The 27,441-nt window shown below is 43.2% G+C and overlaps 1 protein-coding gene across 1 annotated transcript; it reads left to right on the forward strand.

Moving 5' to 3' along the window:
- The first annotated feature begins 2,393 nt into the window (after nucleotides 1–2,393).
- Nucleotides 2,394–23,139, forward strand: LOC125464783 (tapasin-related protein-like). Its single transcript, XM_048557621.2, has 8 exons — nucleotides 2,394–2,584; nucleotides 6,751–6,930; nucleotides 8,616–8,906; nucleotides 9,197–9,535; nucleotides 10,553–10,879; nucleotides 14,210–14,302; nucleotides 16,141–16,157; nucleotides 17,636–23,139. Exons 1-8 carry the CDS (start codon nucleotides 2,539–2,541, stop codon nucleotides 17,648–17,650), a joined length of 1,308 nt encoding a protein of 435 aa, XP_048413578.1. The 5' UTR covers nucleotides 2,394–2,538; the 3' UTR covers nucleotides 17,651–23,139.
- Nucleotides 23,140–27,441: the final 4,302 nt, after the last annotated feature.

Consider the following 27,441-nt stretch of genomic DNA (forward strand, 5'->3'; position numbering starts at 1 on the left):
CTTTTCCTGCAACTTTGTTTTTTGTTGCCAAATCTGCTGTTCCTGTACTGGCCAATGACAGGCTACGAGTCTATAGTGTGCTTTGGGAATACTTCACATGTCCATAGCCTACATACCTCTGTACAGCTTCCAAGTATGCGGCCTGATGGTTAAACAGCAACTTAGGTGAAAGATGGGATTATATGTCCAATGGAATGCCAGCCACATGCTGTGAGCAGTGTGGCATTTTTGGGGGTAGCTGTGCCATGATGTTGCTGCTAAGCGGGGCCATACTGGATTGCCAACACTTGTCTGGGTGCTCAGCAGCCTTTCAAAGGTAGCACAGGTGCAAGTGCTGTCAGTTTTTCAGTGGATAGATACCTGCTGAGCGACAAGTTGTTCTGGGAATGGTGCATGGTAAGGCAGAGCGGAAATCAGATGTTAGAGATGCAGTTAATGCAGTAAATTTGGTAAGATTAAACAAGAAAATATGCCAAGCCTCGTGGGGGGGAAAAAAAAATGCAACTTTAGCCAAAAAAATTAAATCATTTGTGTCTGCTTGATTCCCAAATTTGCACTCATGGAATTGGGAGATGCCTCCTATTTTTAAAAAGAATGAGAAATTCAGAGGAAAATATGAAGGTATTATTAGTGTAGTACATTGCAATTGCTTTACAGCGTAGAACTTAGCATTGCCAAAAACAGTCAAGGTTTTTCATCCTACACTCATCAGGATTGCATGCTACAAACCAGCCCTGTACAGCTGAATATCTAAAAGTTCAGACAAACGTTATGGCCTAGCCACATATTTGTGTTTTCAAGAAAAGCATGAAGATGTTACAATTAAAGATAGACTATCCCACATCCTCAAAGTAAGGTCACCACAGTGCAACTCTTTCATCAAAGGTAGGTGGGACTGGTGGTGGTTTAAACTGTGTGTCACCAGAGCTCAGGTGAGGGGAAGAGGCTGAGAAGGAGAGTCCTTCATGGTAACCTCAGCTGATGCAGGAAATGAACCCACGCTGTTGGTATTTGCAAACCAGCCATCCAGCTAACTGATTCCTCAGTACTGAAATAGGCACAATGCTTTCATACAACAACAATGTGTGACTTTTGTGACAGTACACTACACAGTTTCACCATGTTTAATTCTAAACTTAATTATTATAAACAAATGGAGCTTGTGACAATTTTTCTGCAAAGCATTTGGCTGCTAGTGATGTTACAAAATGTCTGGAATTTAAAAGACCATAAAAAATAGGAACAGCAGCATGCTGGTCAGTCCCCTCAAGCCTGTACTGCCATTCAAAAGGATCACGACTGATCTGACACTCATGTCCACCTTCCTGCCCTTTCCCCAAACTCTTGATCTGCTTACTGATCAAGAATCTATCTATCTCAGCCTTAAATACACAAAAAGACTCTGTCCCTACATTCTCTGTGGCAAGGAGTTCCAAAGGCTCTTGTGAATTCCTTCTCAATCTTAAATTGGTACCTCTTTATTCTGGTCCTATGCCCTCTGATCCTACAGGGGAAGCATCCTCTCAGCATTTACCCTGTCAAGTCCCTCGAGAATCCTACGTGTTTCAATGAGATCACTTCTAGTGAGAAGAGTCCCAATCCGTTTAGCTTTTGCTTCTGAAAGGATTGTTGTATATCAAGGATTATCCTAGTGAACTTTCTCCAACTAACTCCAAGGAAATGATATCTTTCCTTAAATAACAGGGCCAAACTGCTCACTGTATCCCAGATAGGGTCTCAACAGTGCCTTGTACAGTTAGTAGTAAGACTTCCATACTCTTGTAATCCAGCCTGTTGAAATAAAAGCCAACATTCCATTCAGGTCTGAGGAAGGATCATCAGACCTGAAATGTTAACTCTGTTTTCTCCTTCACAGGTGCTGCCAGACCTGCTGAGCTTTTCCAACAACTTTGTTTTTGTTCCAACATTCCATGAGCCTGGTAGATTACTTACTGCACCTAGTTGTGTGTTTCGGCCACAATCCCAAATACCCTTTATGGTGCAGCTTTCAGTCTTCATATCAGTAACACGCTTTTGTTCTCCTTCTTAAAATGAACACCTTGGCATTTTCCCACATTATGCTCCGGAAAATGCTGGAAATATCCAGTGGGTCAAAGGTCACTGGCATTGTCTTCAGTGTGTATCTGACTCAAATGTTTCAGACTCCCCTTTTCTCCCTTAAAGCTCCCTCCTTTCCATTCCACCCCTAACCCCAATTAAAGCTGTCCAGGAAACACCCACTGTACTTCCCCAACCTTAGCCCAGCACCCATTCGTAAAGGGCTGCTGTGTGAGTGTATTTGGACATCTTGAATGCATACGAAATACTGTTCCCAGTAATTTGTTTTTACAAACTCAAATTAAAGGTGGAATAGCACATCTGACACAATCTGTCATTGTGAGTGCTGCGCCTCCCGCTGAAACCTCGCAACGCTGCGTTCTCATTTCGAAACTGGTGTTCCTTCAAATTGCAATTACCAGACACTGCCTCGTTAAATCGAAACCGAAACTGTCGCTGCGCCTGGACCGACGATGCACAATGTATCTGGAGGTGTTCCTGTTGCATTTTTGGATTGTTGCAGCCGGTAAGAACGTCGAACGCTTCCAGGATGAAAGAGGCAGGACGTGTTTTAAGTTTTGACATTGGTCATTTGACGATTGGAAAGCGGCGTTTCGGACGAAACTAAATCTTGTGGGATCCTTAAAGGTCAAGACCAGGTTAAAATGGCAGCGCAGCTGCTTATCTTTCGGTTCCTGGTGATAGCTGCAAATGGTCTTGGATATAATGAACACATCAGTACGCGATGAACGTCATTGGCTCACTATTTCAATGACGGGAGAATAAACTGGCTTTTGGAACCCTTCCCCCTTCTTTTCCAATTGGGAGAAGGTTAAAAGCTTATGCATAACACGGACCGAGGGTTGGGCGAAACATTTTTCTGATTGCCATTGTGATTGTGAAGATTTCCTCTTTAGGTCAATTTAGCTCAGTTTAGTTGGACTATTCCCCTGAACTACAAGGCACTGCCACCACAATGCAGTGCTGAAGGAGCAAGTTCTTCAGGGTGGGAGTATGGTGATAGGTGAGCACAGGTAGGGAGTGGTCAGTGAGGTGGGAGTGGGGGATAGGTGCGAAAGAAGATGGACAAGTTGTATAAGGACAGAGAGGCCAGGATGACAGGTAGGGTTGGTCATGGAATGAGGCTGGGGTGGTGGTGGGAGATTTTGGAACTGCTAAAGTCCACATTTAGGCCATTGGGTTGTAGGGTCCCCAGGCGGAATATGAGGTGCTGCTGCTGCTTCAGTTTCCGGGTGGTGCCATTGTGACACTGGAGAAGGCCCAGGATGGACACGTCGCCCAGGGAATGGGAGGGAGAGTTGACCAGAAGGTGGTCTTGTTGTTTGTTGCGAACAAAGCGGTCTCTGAGCCTCCGCTTGGTCTCTCCGATGTAGAGGAGGCCACATCGGGAGCAGCAGATGCAGTAGACCACAGTGATGGATGTGCAGGTGAACCTCTGTCAAATGTGAAAGGTTTGTTTGGGGCCTTGAATGAAGGTAAAGGGGGAGGTGAGGGGGCAGGCGTAGCACTTCCTGTGGTTGCAGGGAAAGGTGCCATGGGTGGTGGGGCTAGTGGGGAGTGTGGAGCAGATGAGGGAGTCATGGAGAGAGCAGTCCCTACAAAAGAGAGGTGGGAGTGGGGAGGGAAATATATCTTTGGTTATGGGGTTGGATTGCAGGTGGCGGAAGTGGCGGAGAATGATACATTGGATATGGAGGTTAGTGGAGTGATATGTGAGGACAAGGGGGATTCTGTCTTTGTTTTTGTTGGGGGGGCGGGGATGAGAGGACAGAGGTGCAAGAAATGTGGTCGAGAGCATTTTCAACCACTGAAGGGGAGAAGTTACGGTTCTTGAAATAAGATGACAAATGGGATGTTCGGGAGTGAAACACCCCCGTCGTGGGAGCAGGCAGAGGTGGAGGAATTGGGAATAGGGGATTGCATTCTTGCAGGAAGGTGGGTGAGAGGAGGCGCAGTCTAGGTAGTTGTGGGAGTCGGTGGGCTTGAGATAGACATTGGTTTCGAGGCAGTCACCAGAGATGGAAACAGAGGGGTCTAGGAAGGAGAGGGAGGTATCAGAGATGGTCCAGGTGAACTTGAAGTTGGGGTGAAAGGTGTTCGTAAAGTGGATGAACTGTTCAAGCCCCTGATGGGAGTACGAAGCATTGCTGACACAGTCATCGATGTAGCGGAGGAAGAGGTGGGGGATGGGACCAGTGTAGCTGCGGAAGAGGGCCTGTTCCACGTATCCTACAAAGAGGCAGGCGTAGCTTGGGCTCATGCTGGTACCCAGGGTCACCCCCCTTTGTAGGAAGTGGGAGTTCCCTATCTTCCCCAGACACACCCCTCTTCTCTATTTATCTTCGAGCTCCCTTGCCCGTTCCGCTTTTCTGAAGAAGGGTCCTAACCTGAAACAGCAACTTTCCTCTCATGTTGCCTGGCTTGCTGTGTGTGTTATCGCTGAAGGTTTAAGGTTTGGTAGCCATAGTCTTACCTTAGGCTGCTTTCTACTGGAGAGATAGAGACAGAGAGAGATAACTGGTGCTGGTTTAACCTCAGCTGAGTGTAGTGGTAGTCCTTCATAGTAATCTCAGCTGTTGCAGGAATTGAACCCACGCTATTGGTATCTCTTTGCAGCACAACTGGCAATAAAACCAACTGAACTCAATGCTGTTGTAATGCTTTTCATGATTGATGGAACTGTAAAGTCCTTGTGAGAGACAGCTAGATGTTAAAATGTCGCTACCTCTAGGCAACTAGAGATGGGCAATAAATGCTGATCTAATCAATGATGTCTCCATCCCATTAACAAAATAAAGTAAAGAAGGGGTTGGCTAGCTCACTTGGTTGAGTACAGAGTGACACCAATGATGCGGGTTCAGTTCCTACATCGGCCGAGATCAATGTGAGAGTCCTGCCTTCTCAACCTTAGCCCCTCACCTGAGCTGTGATGACCCTCCGGTTAAACCACCCATCAATCATGTCGCTATCTCATGGACAAGCAGCCCTATGATCATCTGGGACCGTGATGACTTCACCTTATCTTCATTTTAAAGAAGAACAGAGAGTTCTTTGTTATCTGTGGAAGATTTCTGGCCACTGAGGGAATGCAACTGATTCCAAGGATGGCAGGATTGACATTGGAGGGAGATTGGACTGGTTAGGACTACATTCACTGGAGTTTAGAAGAATGAGGGGGAGATCTGCTAGAAACCTATAAAATTTTAACAGGATTGGACAGGGTTAATGCAGTAAGGATGTTCCTGATGACCAGGAAGTCAAGAGCCAGACATCTCAGTACAAGGGTACAGGGTAGATCATTTAGGATTAAGATGATGAAAATTTCCTTCGCCCTGGGAGTGGTGAGCCTGTGGAACTATCTGCCTTAGAAAGCAGCTGAGGACAAAAATATTTGATCTTTTCAAGAAGGATGTAGACATAGTTCTTGGGGACATAAAAGAGTATGTGGAGAAAGCAGAACACTGTACTGAGATAACAAGGTGTGGAGCTGGATGAACACAGCAGGCTGAGCAGCATCAGAGGATCAGGAAAGCTGACATTTTGGGTCTAGACCCTTCTTCAGAAATGGGGGCGGGGAAAGGGGATTCTGAAATAAATAGGGAGAAAGGGGGAGTTAGATAGAAGATGGATAAAGGAGAACAGTGTACTGAGTTGGATCAGAAACAGAAGTTGGTGGAAAAGCTCAGCAGGTCTGGCAGCATCTGTGAAGAGGAAGAGTTACTGCACCCAAAATGTTAACTCTGATTTTTTTCTTCACAGATGTTGCAGTTGCTTTTCCAGCAACTTCTGTTTTTGTTCCTGATTTACAGCATGTGCAATTCTTTCAGTATTTATGTACTAAGCTGGATGATCAGCTATGATCATACTGGATGGCGAAGCAGGCTCCCGAGACTAAATGGCCAAATCCTGCACCTATTTTCTGTGTTTCTCTGTGTCGTATACCACAGCAAAGACATCAGCCAATATCACCCATTTGTGTAATTCATTACAGTGAAGTTATATGGCCTGTATTTGGCTCTGTGTTCGATCAACTTACATTTAATGTGTTAGCTAACTTATGACTAACTTACTCAGAGAAAGGCACTCCTTGAGTCGTTTATGGAAATCTAACGGTTTTATTTAGGAGCTTTCTGTGAATTTGTGGACTGATTGAGTGGACAGAGTGAAGTGCAGTCTGGTTGAAAGCCTTTGGAACATACAACTGGCTCCATAACATGGAGACCTATTCATACTTAACTTCATATTAGGGCTGAGGCTAGTTTAACGGCATTCAGTTCAATAACATAACATCGTTGTGCATGTACACTTACATTTAAGACTACTTTAATTTCGGGAGTCACAAACTAATCCATGTAAAATGAATTAGCTTCAGAATATAACCCACTAATTGAAAACTTTAGGAGCAGAACAAAATCCTAGCTAATATTCTCAAGTTCTCCAATCTTTTTGTAATATGGAAAATTGACCTTGTCAAAAATGGACTAAAATGTTCAATTTGTAATTTACTATATGTTTTTGAACTTTAAACTCATGGGCCACTGTGACATTATATGATGGGAGTCAATGTTAAAAGATTCGTTTATTCATTGAGGTGCCTGGGTAATTTGTGGAGTGTGGTATGCATTTGGTATTAAAAGTTTTTTTTATTTAGGTGCTTAATGTATTTTTAAGGAATTGTGCAGGCACAGAATGGACGCAGGATTCCAGGCAGAAAATTGGACTGCACGTTTGTAGAGCAAAAACAAAATGAACAGGCTGATGTTTTTGGGCCAATCGTCATCAAAAGGAAGGCAACCTTACTGTTTGGTGATATTGCTACAAATGACGAGGCCATTATTTTTAAAGTTCAAGGTAAGGATGAAGCATATCTTCAAATTAATTCTCTCAGGCAAGCCCCCTCTGCTGTACATAGAGTAAAACAATGTAGAAGTGCTTTAATGCTCCCAAAGTTACTTGTATTAAAGTCCAACATTGTTTATTTTGTTAGAGTAGCAGATCTCCTATGGCATTGCTCATAAGAATTCAGACAATCCACTGATATCTAAGAAGTAATAAATGCTGTAAAACACAAGAGATATAAATTGTAACACCCACCATTCTATTGGAAAATTAATAAATTAAGTGCAATACTGGTTTTATATCCAGCCTGATTATTTTTTATTGAAGTCACTGGTGAGTAATATTGTTCAGAGATTTAAACAGATGTTCCATATGATCCATTGGTTTCCCAGCCAGCAAGTTCAGTCAAAAACATCCTCAAAACAAATTATTCTCCAGATAAATATAGGTATGCATCTCTTTAATTGTACAACTCTAACTGAATCCAGGGTTTGAAGCTGAGCAAGGAAACTCGTAGGCTGATTCATGGCCAGCTCAAGGCAACACTTTAAAAGGACCAGAACCACATCAGCCCTGGTCTTTATTAAATGGCTGAACAGGCTTGAAGTATCAGATAGCCAACTTCTGTTCCTAAATTTTATGTTTCTGTGTCCTGCAGCACAGTTTCGGTGAATGACTTCAACCTAGGCTTCCTGGATCGAAGGCAGGGACAGTACCACTAATGATCAAGTCTATAGTTTGTTTTCAATTAAACCAGTTTTTCTAATCAACTGTTCAGAGTTGTTATTACACATCTCTTGAGCAGGTAGGACTTGAATCCAGGGACGCAACCACTGTACCGCAAGAGGGTCCCCTTGTGTGCAATCAAGTGAAGCCTCAATGAATGCCATTCACCTGCATATAATTAAACATAATTGACATACAATTAATATGGGCTTTAGTGGACACTACTTACCTGCCCTTTTGATCGTAATCCAATAGAATATAAAATTGATGCAATCATTTAGGTCTCATTATCAACCATAGGTTATGCGACTTGCCATGTCTGAGTACACAGTGTGAAAGAATGAACAATCTTGCACACCCCATTTCAATTTGGTGCAAATGGAGCTTAACATAGTGAAGCAATTCATTTACTGAGACTTACCAATAAAGTGAAAATATAAGGGTATACCTGGGCAGATTGCTGTGCTTAAGTTGGCTTCTGCATTTCTTACATTACTCTAGGGATTATTTGTCAAATGTAATTCCTTGGCTGAAAAACTCTCTTGGAGATATTTTGAGCTTTGTAAAGGTGCTGAACAGACGTTTCATGAAAGACAAGGTGTTAACAAGAATCCATTACTGGAAAAAAACAATTCTGCACAACCTCTGAAATTATAACATGACAAGGCTAGCTTACTCTTTAAGAGTGACCTGTTTCGATCAAAAGTTAGGCTGCATTTTCAATGTTTAGTTTGAAAACATCTTTTGGGACAGACGAGTCTACAGGTTCTTCAGCTCCCTGAAGTCAGTCTATTAAATATATATATTCAAGATGTAAATTCAATTTTTCAGAAAAATTTATAGGATCTTACAATGTGGGAGGAACAGCAAACTGTGCTTCATTAATGTTGAGACCTCTCTCTATATGACTAATTTCCATCATTTCTAATAATTTGCCGTTACTTATTATGTGTATCAATTTTTTTTAACAGAGACTTCATTAGATGTTTTCCAGTATGTGGACAAAAAACTGGACGCATTAGGATGTGAAATTAATAGGTATTCTACTCATGGCATCCATATGCCCTGGCCGCACGAGGGTAAGGAGGCTATTGAAGACATATGGTTCACACTGACTTTAAAGCATTTAAGTACCAGGTTCACTGTAACCGGCTTCATGAGGAAGATAGATGAGCCCAATAGCCAGGAAGTTGAGAAAAGTGAAGCAAAAACTGATGGTGAAGATTTACCCATTGGTGACACTGACACTCTGTTTGTTCAAGGTAATGTTTTAATGTTGACAAGCTGAGCGCATGTTCAGAGTGAGTGCTGCAAGAATGTGTGTGAGAGATGTGGGCAATATTTGTTTTGCATAAGCATATTAAACCCTATCAACTCCAGTGATAATACAAGAAATGAAACATCCAAAGAAATATAAACAACTTATGTCTGCATATTTAAGATGCTGAACTTCGGAGAACGTACAGTTTCAAATAGTTTTGGCTGAGTTATTAGCAGTGATTTAACTTTTACAAAAATGGACAGTCATTGCCTGTTTGTTTTTATTTGTTAGTGACCTATATTGTACACACCAGGACCCCATTGATCAGAACTAAACTGAAGCAAGACCTCATTCTGGACTGTGGCTACAAAATTGATCACAGTACAGACTTTAACGTTGACTGGCGGTATCAGCACAAAGGGAGCAAGAAGAAATTGTTTTCCTACAATGGGCGACATCAGCGGATTGAATTCATTGAGACAGGAGTTGAATTATTCATGGACCAGATCAAAAAGGGAAATGCTTCACTCCGTTTAAGAAACATTGGTATTAAAGATGAGGGATCCTACCTGTGTTCTGTATATGTGCCTCCACTCTTTGGAACACACACCATTGAGGTCGAGATTATGGGTAAGATGTTGAGTCTAGTGAATTAATCAACATGGAAAGTTAACAGATTAATGGAAATGTACTCATTCATTTGGTAACAAAACAACACAGAAGTCAGAAGAAGGTTGAAAGGATCATTTTCATCTTACTGCCTCCTGAATAAAGCTGAAGTTGTTGCTCCAGTGGTAGTGCCTGGATTAATTATTCCAACCTACAGCAAGGTGCATTTTAACATCATGCAGAAATGTGGAGTGCAAATTGTTCAGAATTGTGCCAGAAAAAACATCTTCACCCTGGTTGTCAGGGAGGTATCTTCTAATCAACCTAGTCAAGGGTGTTGTGACCTCCAGAGCAGATGGGAATTGAACTATTGTCTAGTTGAGAGGTAGCATAACAAGAGCATTGCCGTGATTATCAGTGATCAGAGTGATTGCAATCCTGCTCAGCTATGCACCAAGTTGTTTCTAGTTACTGTAGAGGGACTCAGTGGCTTGCTCCTGGTCTTATGTTTTCCTCATTAGAAGAGGAGTCGTACCAGACACACAGTGTTAACTCTGCTCCTCTCTCCACAGATGCTGAATTTCTCCAGCATTCTCTGTGTTTGGATATGGGCCTGGATTGTGATTAAGTAAGCCAAATATAGCGAGTAAACTTAAGGAAGCAACACAGGATTACCATTGTCCCTGTCCTGTAAATGGAGCAAATGCCAAAGCTTCACAGATGAATGTTGCCCTGGTGCTACCATCATAGCTTTGCCTCCAAAACAAATTGTTTCAGCAACTTTTTGTTACAGTGTGTTAACTGTGTAATGTGATTGTACAGGAAATATTACTATCAAAAACTGTTGAAACTGCTGATTTTTAAAAAAATTCCTGGTTATTTGTCATGTTCCCAATGAAAAGGTCTCTTATTCTAATTTGATTCTAATTAAATGGATTGAAAGCTAAAAATCCTAAGTGTCAAAAAGCTCCTGTGAATCTTGAAGGTGTGTTTGCTCGTTGTGAAGTGTTGTAATACAGCTGTTTGCTTATGTTGTAGAGTCGCCCATTGTCTCTGTGAACCCTGATTCGGTTTCCCTTATTGAAGGGGATGAACAGAAGCTGGTCTGTGATACAGGGCGGTATTATCCACTTGATGTAGCGGTGAAGTGGCTGCGGCAAAAGAGTGCGAGGCACATGCTGCCCGTTTACATGACGAATGTTGTCTTCTCCCCCCACAAGCGGAACATGGATGGCACCTACAACTTGACCAGTTATTTCAGGTTCACAGCATCCCTCCAGGACAATGGTGTTATGTATGTATGTCGCGTTGAGCACGCCAGCTTAGAGAAACCAATCAAACAGTACATCCAAGTGAATGTCGAAGGTAAGCAATGAACAGAGTCCTATGCTACTTGCTTTTAATTGTTTGTGGTATGCAATATGCAATACAATTTGATGCCAGAACTGTTCATGAATTTTATTTAACCTCTCATATTTATATGGAAGCTGCACCACTTCAGTGAAAACATCTATTGTGGGTTTTGAAACCAATCTGGTCTATTCATTTAAACTGATTAGCCTTCCCAAAGGTCCATCTTTTGTCAGTTTTCTAGCAGTCATATGCTCTTGTTTTCTCAAAATCTGCTTCAGTCAGCATAAAGGACCTAAGGGAAACTAGGGATTCTGCACACATTGACACATTTCTCTCCAGTGGAATTTAGATGGTCATGGTTAGTTACCCTTCATAATTTCCAAACTTTTACAATACTTTGTATCTTATGCAGATATTGTGGAGAATGTTAAACTGGTTGTAAGAAAAGTTCTTGCAATTACTTTTGTAACTTTTTGTTTGTACATTCAGTATATCATCACTCCATAGTTTATGCCTCATTTGCATGAGCAGCAATTCCTTTAGCCTGCTTAGGTTTGGCATTATGGGATCCATTGTCTAAAATGGCTATTGTTAGTGTCACCATCCTCTGACAGGATTGGTCAGTCTTTGACCCTTTTGTTCGCATTGGATCATTCTGGCTTCGCCAAGCAAACTGGGCTCCTAAGAACGCTTCACAGATAGTAAGAACTGCAGATGCTGGAGCCAGAGACAACACAGTGGAACACAGCAGGCCAGGCAGCATCAGAAGAGCAGGAACATTGATGTTATAGATCATGTTTTGCTTTGTTTTCTTTTAATGTGGCTTTCTTTCATTGAAACATAATGCTACAGATTTGGTACTAACAATAAAACAGAAGTTTATTGCACAGAAGGCATAACGTTAAAATAAGACAAAGCTAACTAAATTTAACACGGTTTGAAAAAAAATTAAAACACTTAGTGAAGCATAATCCCAGCCACTAGCCAAGACCATCACTTAACAAGGTCCAGAGAAATTCCTTCCTTATCAAATCCGTAGGTTTGACTTAACTGCATCTTCTCAGTTCTGGTCACATGAACTGTGAAGCTTTTTCACGTGACGAAGCAAACCATCAAGAGCTTAGATTTTCTCAGTATTTAAATAATCTGCAGTGTTATTACCAAATACTGCTGGTCTGTTAGTTTCACAGACTACACTTTTCACGGAGGCAACTTATTTCCTTAACTGCTCTGAAAAATCTCCCATTGAAGAAGAAGCTATACCTGTTTCTCACCCCAGTCAGGTTTTCCAATGATCTTCCCACAAGCTTTTGAACTAAATTTAAATTCTTACTCATCCTAGCATCTGCTAAGCTAATGACTTTTCTCTCTCTGGCCACAATCCCCCACAAGACAAACACACTTGCATTAACACTGTAGAAGGCAAATACTGGTTTAAGATTGTGCTTCTGGAAAGACTGACCTAGTTAATTTAAAATCTTTCACAAAAATAGACAAACACATGTGACAGAGATGGTAAGAACTGCCGATGCTGGGGTCAGAGGTAATACCGAGTAGAGCTGGAGGAACACAACAGGCCAGGCAGCATCAAAGGAGCAGGAAAGCTGATGTTTCGGGTCAGGACCCTTCTTCAGACCCATTTCTGAAGAAGGGTCCCAATCCGAAACATCAGCTTTCCTGCTCCTTTGATGCTGCCTGGCCTGCTGTGTTCCTCCAGCTCCACACTGTGTGTAAACACATGTGGCAGTAGTTCAAGATCCAAACTCTCAAAGGTTAGTGTATTTAAATTACACACTTGTCATCACAACATTGTTACCACTGTGCATTGAATGTTGCTGGTGGTTAATGGCTTGCCAGTTAAGCAGACTGCTTTGTCCTGAATGCTGTTGGGTTTCGTGCGCATTGTAACTCCAAGTGGAGAGTGTTACATCATACCCCTGACTATTACCTCATAGATTGACAAACTTTGAGGAGTAAGGATGTTAGTCACTGTCAGCAGAATTCCATTTCTAGTCAGTGGAAATACCCATAATGTTAATAATACGAGATAAATGCCATTGAATGTTAGGTAGCAGGCTAGCTTTTGTCTTCTTAGAGATGTTCATTGTCTGGCAGTTGTGTGGCACAAATGTATTTTGCTACTTATCAGATGAGCCTGATTGTGGTCCAGGCCTTGTCACACATGGACAAGAATTAAGTATCCGAGGAGTTGTAAATTGTACAGACCATCATGTAATCATAAGTAATCTTGAAATTGTTGTACATTCAGAATATCGTTATTCCATAGTTCATTCCCTATTTGCATCAACAATGACTCCTTTAGCCTACTTAATTTTGGCATTATGGGCTCTACATTCTAACGTGGCTATTACCAATGTCACCACGAGACCCTTTGACAGGGAAGGATAGGCCAGTCAAACCATCAATATTCCCACTCTAGCCTTACGATGGCAAGAAGGTTATTGACAAAGCAGATAAAGGTGATTTGAGCCATGAATACTATTGTGAAGAACTCCCTGGGCTAAGATTATTGACGTTTAATGACCTAAAATTACCTTCCTTTGTACTAGACATGACTCTGACCAGCAGAGAGTTTTGCTCTGATTCCCACTAACTTCAGTTGATTCCATTCTCGTCGTATTACTTCCTTAATGCCAATGGCAATCACAGTCATTTTCACTTATGGGTTCAGCTCTTTGGTGCTTGTTTGAACCAAGGCTGTGGTGACATCAGGAGCTAAACTGAGGACATTGCAAATGAAGCAGTGGAATTTCTTGCCATTTATATTAACTTGATTTTTAAACAATTGTTGGAAATTTCAACTAGAAAGATATATAACAAAACTTAAAACCATCAAAAGTTGGGATGAAATCTGGGGACTGGACATGATGTTGAATAAATAAGGGCTGCATAGTGTGTATAATGATAGCAAGGTCAGAGGGGTTGTACAGGGTGGGGATGATGTGTTGATTATTTTAGGATTTTTTCCCCTTGGCGTCCTGTTATGCATTAACATGAATTAACTTGGAAGTGGACATCCACTTGTCAGTGATCAAACAGTTTTGAAATTGAATAGAAAGGCCAATGAGTTAGCTTAACTTTCTGAAGAAGTATTTAAATCAGCTTTGCAACTGAGGAAATGAATTAAGTTCTACCAATAAACATATTGAGTGAAAAATGGAAGATCTGTTTTCTGGTATTGGTTTGAAGGATAAATGTTGGCTAAGATACGCTGCTCTTCTAATTCTCCTTTCAGGGCATCAACTCTTCACAACATGCACAGTGACCTGGAGTAGCAATCTCAAAATACTGATGCTCATTAAATGTTTCTTTAATCCACAGCACAATCTCAGACACTTCAATTTATCTTACTGTCAATTGTGATCGTCTTTATCTGTGCTGTTGTGATCATGCTGCTTGTTTACTTGAAGAAAGGTTAGTGTTCTCCTATTACAGAAGCTGTGCTGTTAGTCAGCATGCTCTGATTCAGACTGTCAACTTTCACTATAATCACCTTCTGTCTCGACTAATTTTCATTTGCTAGTACGGAACTGAGCTTTGCTGAAAAATGACGTGTTTTGACAATGCTTTTCATCTAATACCCATTAGGACATTTCAAAAGAATATCAAGGAGAAAACAAGCATTTATATTGCATGAGAGGAATGTGTTGATTGGTTGGCAGTTGGATTCTGATTGGTAAAGGTGTTGCCATGAGATATGCACCCATGTATGTAACACTGACAGTTAACAACCAGGCTTTGTTTACATTTTAAACTTGGCAGGTAGGCTCTGATTAGCCAGGGCGTTGCCCTCCGAACTGAACCAGCAAACGGCTGTTGTAACAGGTGTATCCCATGTCCAAGTTATTTCTATCTGCAAAGATCAGGGCTTTGTGCATTAATGCAACTTCCAGAAGGTGACAACACCACTATCCATAAGAGGACGCTTAATCAACTTCTCCTTTCATGCAATATAAGAACATAAGAACTGGGAGCAGGAGTAGGCCATCTGGCCCCTCGAGCCTGCCCCGCCATTTAATAAGATCATGGCTGGTCTTTGAGACTCAGCTCCACTTACCCGCCCACTCACCATAACCCTTAATTCCTTTACTATTCAAAAATTTATCTAGCCTTGCCTTAAAAACATGCAGCGAGGTAGCTTCAACTGCTTCACTGGGCAGGGAATTCCACAATTTCACAACCCTTTAGGTAAAGAAGTTCCTCCTGACCTCAGTCCTGCATCTGCTTCCCTTTATTTTGAGGCTATGCCCTCTAGTTCTAGTTTCACCTAGTAGGGGAAACAACCTCCCCGCCTCCACCTCATCTATTCCCTTCATAATCTTATATGTTTCTGTAAGATCTCCCCTCATTCTTCTGAATTCCAATGAGTATAATCCCAGTCTACTCAGTCTATCCTCATAATCCAACCCTCTCAACTCTGGAACCAACCGAGTGAATCTCCTCTGCACCCCCTCCAGTGCTAGTATATCTCTTTTCAAGTAAGGAGACCAAAACTGCACACAGTACTCCAGGTGTGGCCTCAGCAGGACCCTATACAGCTGCAGCATAGCCTCCCTGTTTTTAAATTCCATCCTTCTCGCAATGGCAGACAAAATTCCATTTGCCTTTTAATCACTTGCTGCACCTGCAGTCCCACCTACAGCGATTCATGCACAAGGGCACCCAAGTCCCTTTGCACAGCAGCGTGCTGCAATTTTTTGCCATTAAAACATAGTCCATTTTGCTGTTATTCCAACTAAAATGGATGACTTCACACTTATCAACATTGTAGTCCATCTGTCAGACCTTTGCCCACTCACTTAGACTATATATATCCCTCTGCAGACTTTCAATGTCTTCTGCACACTTTGCTCTACCACTCACCTTAGTGTCATCTGCAAATTTTGACACACCACACTTAGTCCCCAACTCCAAATCAGTTGAAGTGCCACCACTGATCCCTGAGGCACACCGCTAGTCACTGGATGCCAACCAGAAAAACACGCATTTACCCCTGCTGTTTGCTTTCTACTGGTCAACCAATCCTCAATCCATGCCAACACATTACCTGTAATCCCATGCAACTTTTATCTTATATAGCAGTCTTTGGTGTGTGCCTGCTGGCAATCCAGATACACCACATATGAATGTTGATTTTTGTTTTTCCCTTAAAGTACCCTTAAAAAGCCTTCCCAATCTCTTAAACATTCAATCTGTTCACAAAATGATGTGGTTGTTGAGTTTTTAATTGCTTTCTGTCCTTTCCTTTGCAGTTGCAGAAAAAAACAAGGTAAGAGCAATATAATTTGAAATTTTACTAAAGCCGTAAAGTTTTGCAAAGAAATTATGCAAGAAAAGGATAATTTTAGAAGACCTATTGATATATTCACAATGCAGTTGTAAGTTTTTTTTTATTCCCCAGACTACGAGAAAGAAATTAAACAGGTTGGGCCCAAACCTATGCGGTTTTTAAAAATGAGAGATGGCCCAAAGAGGCTTTGCGGAGGGGCTGATACTGAGAATATGTTTCTCCTCCTGCAAGAATCTAGAACTAAGAAGCCGGGTTGCACAACAAGGGCTGCCTGATTTAAGGTGGAGGTGAGGAGACATTTCCTCTCTCCGAGGCTCATTTGCATTTGGAAGTCGCTTCCCTATAAGGAATAGTCAGTGAAGGTACTTAAGGCTGGCGGAGGTTGCAATGGCAAGAAGCTATCAAAGGAGCCTTGGTGAGTTGCTGTGATGAGTCTTTAGGTAATATTCACTGTTGCCACTGACTGTTGAAGATGGAGTGCCAACCAGGCGGGCTCTTTGTCCTGGATGATGCCAGGCTTCTTGACGGTTGATAGAACTCCAGCCATCTTGGCCGGTGGAGAATGTTCCATTACTGATTCATGCCTTGCAGTCGGTGGGCAGGCTTCGGTGAATCAGGAATTGAGTTACTGCCACTATTTATATGATTGGTCCAGTTCAGTTTGTGGATAGTGGAGAATTCTGTGTTTGTGATACCGTTGAACATCAAGGGGAGATGGTTATGTTCTGTCTTGCTGGAGATGGTCATTGCCAGGCATTTGGGTGGCATGAAAATTACTTGCCACTTATCAGCCTAAGCCTGAGTGTTGTTCATGTCTTGCTGCATTTTACATGGACTGCTTCAGTATCCAAGGAGTTTTGAATAGCACTGAACATTTGTGAATAATTGTTCACCTCTAGTTCCCTTGATACATGTCCCCTCATCCCTAATCCCTGCTCCCCATGTGGCCCCAGAATGTGGCATACTCCCCCGACTAAGTCCTCAGCCACTTTTCTCACTTTTCAGGAAGGCAGGCAGCCAGGCCAGTGGTGAATTGAGGCCCTTAGCTGACTGGTCATGAACCACAAGGGCCTTATTCAGTGCTAAGCTGAGTAAGTGCCTACCGTATTTGCTAAAATGGGGGCAGATATCTCTGCAGACATATCTGTATGTCTTAATGACCTGCATAGACAGAATAGTCACACCTTTTGAATTTAGAATGGTCAAGTTTTTCCACTGCGTTGAGGTAGGAATAGATATGAGATGTTGGGCTGGAGATTGATGATGCAACTAATGGTCTGTGGAGTCGGAAGTTTGGATTAAAAATTTAAACCTATTAATTAAAGTCAATGTGATTCAATGAAGGGCTTTTTTTTATTCCCTTATCTTTCAACTATTCCGAATAGCCCTTAAACTTAACTTGTTGCTATAATATGCCAGTGTATTTTCTAATGTTCTTCCTTTTATCTCTTCAACAGAAAAAGCCATATTGAGACTGTTAAAGAGGATTCAGCATAAGTCCTGATAAGGAAAGAAAAGTATTTATGTGGACCTTTAGCACATCCTTGGAGCATTTGCAAAAGCGTCACCAGCAGTGAATTACTTTGAAGGGCTGAGAGTACAAACACATGCTGCAGGGAACATGTGCACAGCAACATCCCACAGAGAGCAAGCAATTGGCTGATTCATCAGTTTAGATGTTATTCTCAGAGAGAGGAATATGGATCAAGGCACAGTATTAACTCTCTGCACTCGTTCAGGTAGATGCTTTACATCCACTTGAACGAGTGGAAATGGAGGACAGAGCCGCAGTTTAATGCCTGATCTGAAAGATGGCCTTCATTAATGGCCCATTACTTCCTCAGCATCCTGAGGTTAGGTTCCAGATTGAAGCTGAAACTACAAGGTTCTGGTTCAGACCAGGAGTGCTCTGAACTGAGCCAAGCTCATCGAGGCATGAATTTCGCCTTCACTTATCGCCAAACTATCATTCATTGCTGAGTGACAGAACCCACAGCGTACCTATAACAACATAATGCTCATCTATCCCTGACCCAAGCGGCTGTAAATTCTCTATTAAGCTGAACAGGTTTGTGTTTGAAGTTGAAACTAAGTTTTTAGATCTGTTGTTTGTTGAACAGTCCATTCCAAATTGTTCTCTTCATCTTCCATTCTGTTTGTTCTAAATTATGGAGAACCAGTAGGGCATTCACTCGTGCTAAGGTGAATTTAGTTGCCAGCTTGATGCCAATCCTCTGTTTCTCCTGATGAGAAATATGGAAGCAAGCCAGCAGTATAGCTCCGGTCTGCTGGCCAGAAAATTGGTGATTGTTTTGTAACAATCCCATTTGGACACAAAGGTTACAGAAACATGAAAAACAGGTGCAGAAGTAGGCCATTCAGCCCCTTTGAGACTACACCACCATCAGTATGATAATGGCCGATCATACAATTTCAGGATCCCACTCCCACTTTCTGCCCATACCCCTTGATCCATTTAGCGACAAGGGCCATGTCTGGCTCTCTCTTGAATATATCTACCAAACTAGCCACAACAGCTTTCTGTGGTAGAGAATTCCACAGAAGTCTCAAAGTGAAGAAATTCTTCCACATCTCAGTCCTGAATGGCCTACCCCTTATTCTTAGACTGTGCCCCCTAGTTCTGGATTTGCCCAACATCAAGAAAATTCTTCCCGTGTCTAGCCTGTCCTGTCCCAACAGGACCTTTTATATGTTTCTATGAGGTTTCCCCTCATTCTTCTAAATTCCAGTGAGTAAAAGCCCCGTCGATCCAGTCTTTTTTTCTAATGTCAGTCCTGCCATCCCGGGAATCAGTCTGGCAAACCTCCGCCAGACTCTCTTATTTTCTGAAGAAGGGTCTAGGCCCGAAATGTCAGCCTTCCTGCTCTTCTGATGCTTCTTGGCCTGCTGTGTTCATCCAGCTCCACACCTTGTTATCCCTCAATGTAGGTTGTTCTGCTGTAATGCGTATTTCTTTAACATAAATTGGCTGTAATGCAAATGATGAATATTGGATCCTGTTTGGATAATACCAACTTTCTTCTGTACAAGTATAGCGACTTTCTGTAGCGATCTCGCTATAACGTGATTTTCTGTGGCAATTTTCTGTAGTGCAATTTTCTGCAGTGCGAGGTCATGCAAGAACACAACTATCACGTTGTAGGAGAACTACCTTTAGCAACAATGTCCTTCCTCAGACTAGGAGACCGAAACTACACACAATACTCAAGCTGGGATCCCACCAACGCCCGGTATAACTGCAGCCAGACATCCCTACTTCTATGCTCAAATCCTCAGTTATGCCCAGTTTCCCACTGCTGTTGTTCCGTGAAGACTATCTCCCATGAATGACATTCATCAAAAAAGTCTAATGGCAAAACAAGGCACCATTGACAACTCTTCATTCAATTTTCTTCAATAATTTAATCCAAGGCAGCAGTCTCTTTATTCCAGAGATATGCAATCAGTCCTGCACAGCCTTTACTGCAATTTTTTTTGGCTTGAATTTCCATCCCGAGTCAGCAGTACTGATTGGAAGCCTTGTTTTTGAGAAATCTTGTTTTCACGTTTCCCCTGAAAATATCATCCCTTACCATTTCTTCAGAACTACCACTGAACACACCTTAGAATCCACTGAAATCCTTAAAGTGGGACCTTCTTATTTAGCATTGCCAAAAATCAGGACACACGTTTCCAGACATTCCTTACTTGGCTATAATTTATTACCAAGTCACGGACTAGAAGCTGTATTTCTTAAAACTATTATTACGATGGAGAAAATGGTGCCAAAGCTGCAGTTCTGGAAGTCTCACTCCCAAACTTGGTGCCCACTATTTTCATCATGAGGGTGTGTGTGGGGGCAGGTTGTGGATTACACAACTGTGCTGAACGGAGGCTGCTGCATATGAGCTGCCCTCAGTCTTTACGAGAGTGTTGTCCCCAACACGACCGTGTACATTTTACACTGCTGGGAGAAGGCCAAAAACTACAAAATAATTGAGAGGGTAGTACCCTTTGGAACCATCATGCACGTTAGAACTATCTTAATGTAACAGGAAGCGTTCAGACATTTAAAACATTAGCTTTGAAGTTTAAAAAAGTCTATGATCATAGAATCCTGATAGTGTGGAAACAGGCCCTTCAACCCAACATGTCCACGCTGACCCTCAGAGCATCCCACCCAGACTCGTCCGCCTCTAACCCACCTAATCTACACATCCCTAAACACTATGGGCAATTTAACATGGCCAATCCACCTTGCCTGCACATCTTTGGAATGTGGGAGGAAACTGGAGCACCCAGAGGAAACCCATGTAGATACGAGGAGAACGTGCAAACTCTGCACAGTCGCCTGAAGGTGGAATTGAACCCGGCTCCCAGGCACTGTGAGGCAGCAGTGCTAACCACCGTGCCACCTCAATGGTTTTTAAGAAATTGGTGCTTGGTGTTTCACTCTGCTATAAGCTGAGGGCTACCTTTATAAGAGGATGACTGCTTTCAGAAGCTAAAGTTATCACAGCAGAGTGCCTCTCAGTTTGTATTTTAATTCACAACTCCAGATGCTTATGAAGACCTTGTTGCATGTTTATGAATGCAAATGTTTTTTTATATAAAGGATTAAGTTGTTGAAGAAATTTAAATAGAGCAAATGGATTTTTAATCTTGGAGAGTGTTTCTTCTCATCTGGCAGCTCCTGTGGCTTCATTTGCGTTGCTTCTGGGGCAGCAGGACTGAATTTACACCTGGCCACAGTCAGGTCATCCCGGCCACTTTCTGACAAGTCAGGTTTGCAGGCTTCCAATCAGTACTGCTGACTCAGGATGAAAATTCAAGCCAAAAAAAATGCAGTAAAGGCTGTTCAGAATGTGACACATGAATTCAGGTGACCATTCACTGAATGAGATATTATTGACTGAATGTGAATGGAAACAATGTGAATAATTGTCCCCTGTCTCCTGTCAGGACAAGTTACATACGGAAGTGGGCTATAGGACCTGACTTACTGTTTTGTTGAACTCTCCCCTGAAGCTGTGATATTCCCACTCTGTCCGTCAAGCCATAACCCGACCCTGAAGGATGCTCTTTATCTTCAATGAGTGGTTATGACAATGGTCCCCAGTGAGAGTATTCACGGTTTGAAACCTGGAAATTGAGCATTGTGGGATGGTGACATCATTGAGATGGTAAAACCTTTCAGCCAGTATGTCCCTGTCTACTGATATGGCCAAGACACCTCTCATGTGCAGTCTGTCCACATTGTTTTGAATGTTAGCATTGACCCATTCTTCTTTAACTTGGCTGAAGTGTTACATTTTATTCAGTTCTGTTCATTTTTTCCCCAAAATTTACATCTTTGTTCACGTTCTTTTTCAAAGAAGGTGATATAAGGAGAGCACATTGCTTGTAACGGTATGAAGGTCGTGGACATTAAATGGGGATTCATTATAAATAGGAAAAGACTGAAACTACAGTTGTCGAGTTAGGAGATGTGTGCTTGTAATGCATTACTCTGCAAGTAAAGGGTCATAAAATATGTGTCAGTCCTATCCCTCACTGCCTGACATCCTGGAATGGAGCAGGACTCATTGTTCAAATGCACACGTTGCATATGAGGCCCAGAAGGTCACAGGGGGTGGGGTAAATGCCATCTGTACCACAGCGGTGTGCCAGAACGAGAAGCAGCAGCTACAAAACCAGCACACACCTAGGCCTGGCCTGACCTTCCTTCCACGCAGTTCCCTGGTGGAATGATTGTGCTCTGTTTGAAATCTGTGACCCTGATTTATTCTCTTTTCTGCATGCTCTCAGGTAGTTCTTTACACAGATACTGTTGCTGATTGACTCCAGGGTCTCTCAGTATTTATCTGCTTCAACATAAACGTTCCTCAATGTTGGAATTTTGTGGGAATATAGCATACTTTGTAGTTTAATTTCAAAGAGCTGTTTTCTTCCGACTGGGGTTTTGCTCAGAACTCACTGTTGTATTATCCCATGCTCTTTGTCACTGTTTGGATTCCCTGCTTTACTCTGAGACCAACTGGAAGCTAAACTAAGTGCCGTCTTGAAACCAAATGTTTAGAACTATTCATATCACCTTGTGGTTCCCAACCCTTTCCCTTTGTCCTGGGATTCTTCACGAGCTAAAGATCAATCTCCTGGTCACTGCTTCAAGCAAATTGGGAGAAAGAAACAGAACAGCGTTAATAAGGATAATAAAATGTGAGGCTGGATGAACACAGCAGGCCAAGCAGCATCTCAGGAGCACAAAAGCTGACGTTTTTATCTACATCTTGTTATTTCAGGTTTAAGCATGCCATCTTACTTCATAGAGAATATCAGAGATAATGGGAACTGCAGCTTTAACCCAACAGCGTTAATAAGGACTTTTTTTTCTCTCATTTTGTGAAAGATTTGTGTCTGGTAAAACTCCACTGCCTCCCACTTTTTCGTTTGGTATCATCTGCAATTCTGACCACTCTACACCAAGATTCTGAACTCAGGCCACCCAATCCAGCTGCCTCACTACAAATTAGTCTGACATTGAAATGTGCCTCAGCTTTGATGACAGGGAATCTAGCTAAATTACAGCAGAATACCACTAGGGGGGGAGCTTTACAAGCACTTGTTGCTTTCTCCCATTCGTAATGCAGTTGGGACAACATTTTCTGCTCTCTGTAAGTGTTCCATCTCCAGAGGTAAATTGTTTACATTGTCAATGAAAGTAATTTGCTTAGCTGTGTACATTACTCTATCTGGCATACAGTTTTTTGTAAAGGGAATGTCTGTGTAGTAAGAAAGAGCTGTACACGTGCCCTGATGTAATGAATTGAATAAAGACTTGTTTTTACTGAGTTTATAAGAATCATAGGTAATGTACAGCCATTATTATTTGGTACTTGGTTATTTCACTGGAATAAATGCACTAGTTCTATGACCTGTCAGATTTAACATTGGTTTAAAAATAAACGCAAGTAACAATTAAAGTGAGCAAGTCTCTAGTCATTTAATTCTTAATCGGTAAATCAATATAATTTAAACAAAATCTTGTTGCCAATCTTATTCAGTGATGCTCCAGTGTGATATTGAGGAAATGCTACACTGTTGGAGTTGCTATCTATGGATGAGAGCTTGAATTAAGACCCCATCCATTTTCTTGGGTGGACATAAAAGATCCCATGGCAATATTCAAGATGGACTAAGACATTCTCCCTTCCTGTTGAAACTTTTAGGCATTCAAATACCTGGGTGAGGCAAGGAAAGTCAACAATATTGAAAATGAGAAATAAAATCAAATCGGAAACTACTTTTTCATGTTCAGTCAAACTAGTGGGATAAGTTTTTAATCATCCGATAATAGCAAGGACCCTGATATGATCTTGTAACTAATAACAATATCATTAGGCATTTTATTCATATGAATGTGCTAGTTGATATTTAACCCTCACCCAGCATAATTGAAATAATCACAAGATTTTTTAAAAAGTTTTTTTTTCTCATTAATGTTTATGGGATGTTACTTTGCACAAATTGATTGCTGCTTTTGCCTAAATGGTGACCATGCTTCAAAAGCAAGTGAATAATTTGTAAAATGTTTTGAGGTGTTCTGACCTTGTGAAAGGCATAATATAAATGCCATTTTAACACTCCACCCTGCTCCTTGGCCAACATTCTGTCTCTGAGATAATGGGAACTGCAGATGCTGGAGAATCTGAGATAACAAAGTGTGGAGCTGGATGAACACAGCAGGCCAAGCAGCATCTTAGGAGAACAAAAGCTAAAGTTTCGGGCATAGACCCTTCATCAGAAAAGGGGGAGGGGGAGACAGTTCTGAAATAAATAGGGCGAGAGGGGAGGCGGATCGAAGATGCAAACAGGATAAGACAGGTTAAAGGGGCGGGGATGGAGCCTGTTCAAGGTGATATAGGTGGGGAGGTAGGGAGGGGATAGGTCAGTCCGGGGAGGATGGACAGGTCAAGGGGACAGGATGAGGTTAGTAGGTAGGAAATGGAGGTGCAGCTTGAGGTAGGAGGAAGGGATAGGTGAGGGGAAGAACAGGTTAGGGAGGTGGGGATGAGCAGGGCTGGTTTTGGGATGCAGTGGGGGAAGGGGAGATTTTGAAGCTTGTGACGTAACCCCGCGCACAGCCGACGCCGATATCACTCCACCCACAGCCTCTGCAACCAGCAGCTGCAGAGAAGACAGCCACACTGAGCACTGCCGAATCGTCACCATCCCCCAAGTCTTTCCCCTGACTGAGGACGAATGGTAAGCCCTCAGTTAAGGGGCTCACCTTTGTCCCCCTCCACCCTCAAATAATGAATACCAGTCACGTTTGGACATTGAGCAGTTTTTCCGCCACCTTCGCCTCCACGCTTACCTCTCTAACTGTGAGCCTAACCATCCCTCCACTGATCCCTTCTCCCGCCTCCAACACAAGTCCTCCTCCTGAACACCACCCCCGGGCCTCCTACCCTCCCTCGACCTCTTCATCTCCAACTGCCATCGAGACATTAACTGCCTCAACCTCTCCACCCCTCTCACTCACTCCAACGTCTCCCCCGCAGAACGGGCAGCCCTCTGCTCCCTCCGCTCCAACCCCAACCTCACCATAAAACCCGCAGACAAGGGTGGCGCAGTGGTAGTATAGCGCTCTGACCTCGACATCGCTGAGGCCAGGCACCAACTCTCCAACACCTCCTCCTACCGCAACCTTGACCATGACCCCACCCCCGAGCACCAAACCATCATCTTCCAAACCATCCACAACCTCATCACCTCAGGTGACCTCTCACCCACAGCCTCCAACCTCATTGTTCCCCAACCAAGCACTGCACGCTTCTGTCTCCTTCCTAAAATCCACAAACCTGCCTGCCCTGGTCAACCCATTATATCCCCCTGCTCCTGCCCCACCGAACTCGTCTCCACCTATCTGAACTCCATTTTCTCCTCCTTGGTCCAGGAACTCCCTACCTATGTCCGTGAAACCACCCACGCCCTCCAACTCCTCCAGAACTTCCAATTCCCTGGCCCCCAACACCTCATTTTTACTATGGACGTCCAGGCCCTATACACCTGCATTCCCCATGCAGATGGCCTAAAGGCCCTCCACTTCTTCCTGTCCCGCAGGCCCAAACAGTTCCCCTCCACCGACACCCTCATCCGCCTAGCGGAACTCGTCTTCACCCTCAACAAGTTCTCTTTTGATTCCTCCCACTTCCTACAGACAGAGGGGGTGGCCATGGGTACCCGCATGGGCTCAAGCTATGCCTGCCTCTTTGTAGGTTACGTGGAACAGTCCCTCTTCCGTACCTACACTGGGCCGAAACCCCACCTCTTCCTCTGTTACATTGATGACTGTATCGGTGCCGCCTCATGCTCCCAAGACGAGCTCGAACCGTTCATCCACTTCACCAACACCTTCCACCCAACCTCAAGTTCACCTGGGCCATCTCCAACACATCCCTCATCTTCCTGGACCTCGCTATCACTATCTCAGGCAACCACGCAGAAACCGATATCCATTTCAAGTCCACCGACTCCCACAGCTACCTAGAATACACCTCCTCCCACCCACCTTCCTGCAAATATTCCATCCTCTATTCCCAATTCCTTTGCCTCTGCCGCATCTGCTCTCAGGATGAGGCATTCCACTCCTGTACATCTCACATATCCTCGTTTTTCAAGGACCGCAACTTCCCTCCCGCAGTGGTCAAGAACACCCTCGACCGTGTCTCCCGCATTTCCTGCAACTCCTCCCTTACACCCCATCCCTGCAATAACCGCCAATAGAGAATCCCCCTCGTCCTCACATACCACCCCACCAATCTCCGGATCCAAAGCATCATCCTCTGACACTTCTGCCACCTGCAATCCAAACCCACCACTAAAGACATTTTTCCCTCCCATCCTTGTCTGCTTTCCGGAGGGACCACTCTCTCCGTGACTCCCTTGTCTGCTCCACACTCCCCTCCAACCCCACCACACGTGGCACATTCCCCTGCAACCGCAGTAAGTGCTACATTGCTCCCACACCTCCTCCCTCACCCCCATCCCAGGCCCCAAGAAGACTTTCTACATCATGCAGACGTTCATCTGCACATCTGCCAATGTGCACATCCGCTGTACCCACTGTGGCTTCCTCTACATCAGGGAAACCAAGCGGAGGCTTGGGGATCACTTTGCAGAACACCTACGCTCGGTTCGCAATAAACAACTGCACCTCCCAGTCGTAAACCATTTCAACTCCCCCTCCCATTCCTTAGACAACATGTCCATCCTGGGCCTCCTGCAGCGTCACAATGATGCCACCCGAAGGTTGCAGGAACAGCAACTCATATTCCACTTGGGAACCCTGCAGCCTCAATGTGGATTTCACAAACTCCCCTCCCCTCACTGCATCCCAAAACCAGCCCTGCTCATCCCCGCCTCCCTAACCTGTTCTTCCTCTCACCTATCCCCTCCTCCCACCTCAAGCCGCACCTCCATTTCTTACCTACTAACTTCATCCCACTCCCTTGACCTGTCCGTCCTCCCCAGACTGACCTATCCCCCTTCCTACCTCCCCACCTACACTCACCTCTACAGGCTCCATCCCTGCCCCTTTAACTTGTCTGTCTCCTCTCCACCTATCTTCTTCTGTATCAAATCTGAAACTAGTGGGACACAGGTCTTTTATCTTCTGACTGCAACATGGACCCTAGTATGATTTTGTAACTAATGACAATATCATTATGTATTTTGCTGCAATGCCTCCAGGATTTTGCCCATCCCGAGTTACCTGTAAAGGACTTCCACATGACATGATATGGTTTCCTACAGTAGTACAAGCCATAATCTTGCTCGTTTTCAGATGGTTTCATGTGTAACATGGTGTGAGGTGTGACACATCCTCAAAACTTCGAACATACGTATATAAATTCACATTTGATAAATAGAATGGGGTCTTTGATCTAGATTTTGTCTCTATTTTGTTGCTAGACTCAGTCATGTGGACACGTTATTGAAAATGAAGGTGCCGAAGGATGTGGGATTGCACATAGAAATCTGATTAGGGTAGAAACTGCCTGGCCTCAGTGTAGTAATGTCGATGATTTATTGAGTTTTAAAAAATCTGGCAGTATGGCAAAACAGAAAATAACAGAAGCATACAGCTTCCCCCATTGCCGCTTGCTAAAGAAAGATAGATCAGTCTTTTTAATGGACCGTTCTGCAGACCAGCTCTGACTAAGGGTCACACAAGAAAGTTATTCTGCTAGTTCTATCT

Source organism: Stegostoma tigrinum, chromosome 27, assembly GCF_030684315.1.
Source record: "Stegostoma tigrinum isolate sSteTig4 chromosome 27, sSteTig4.hap1, whole genome shotgun sequence".
In the NCBI taxonomy this organism is placed as follows: domain Eukaryota; kingdom Metazoa; phylum Chordata; class Chondrichthyes; order Orectolobiformes; family Stegostomatidae; genus Stegostoma; species Stegostoma tigrinum.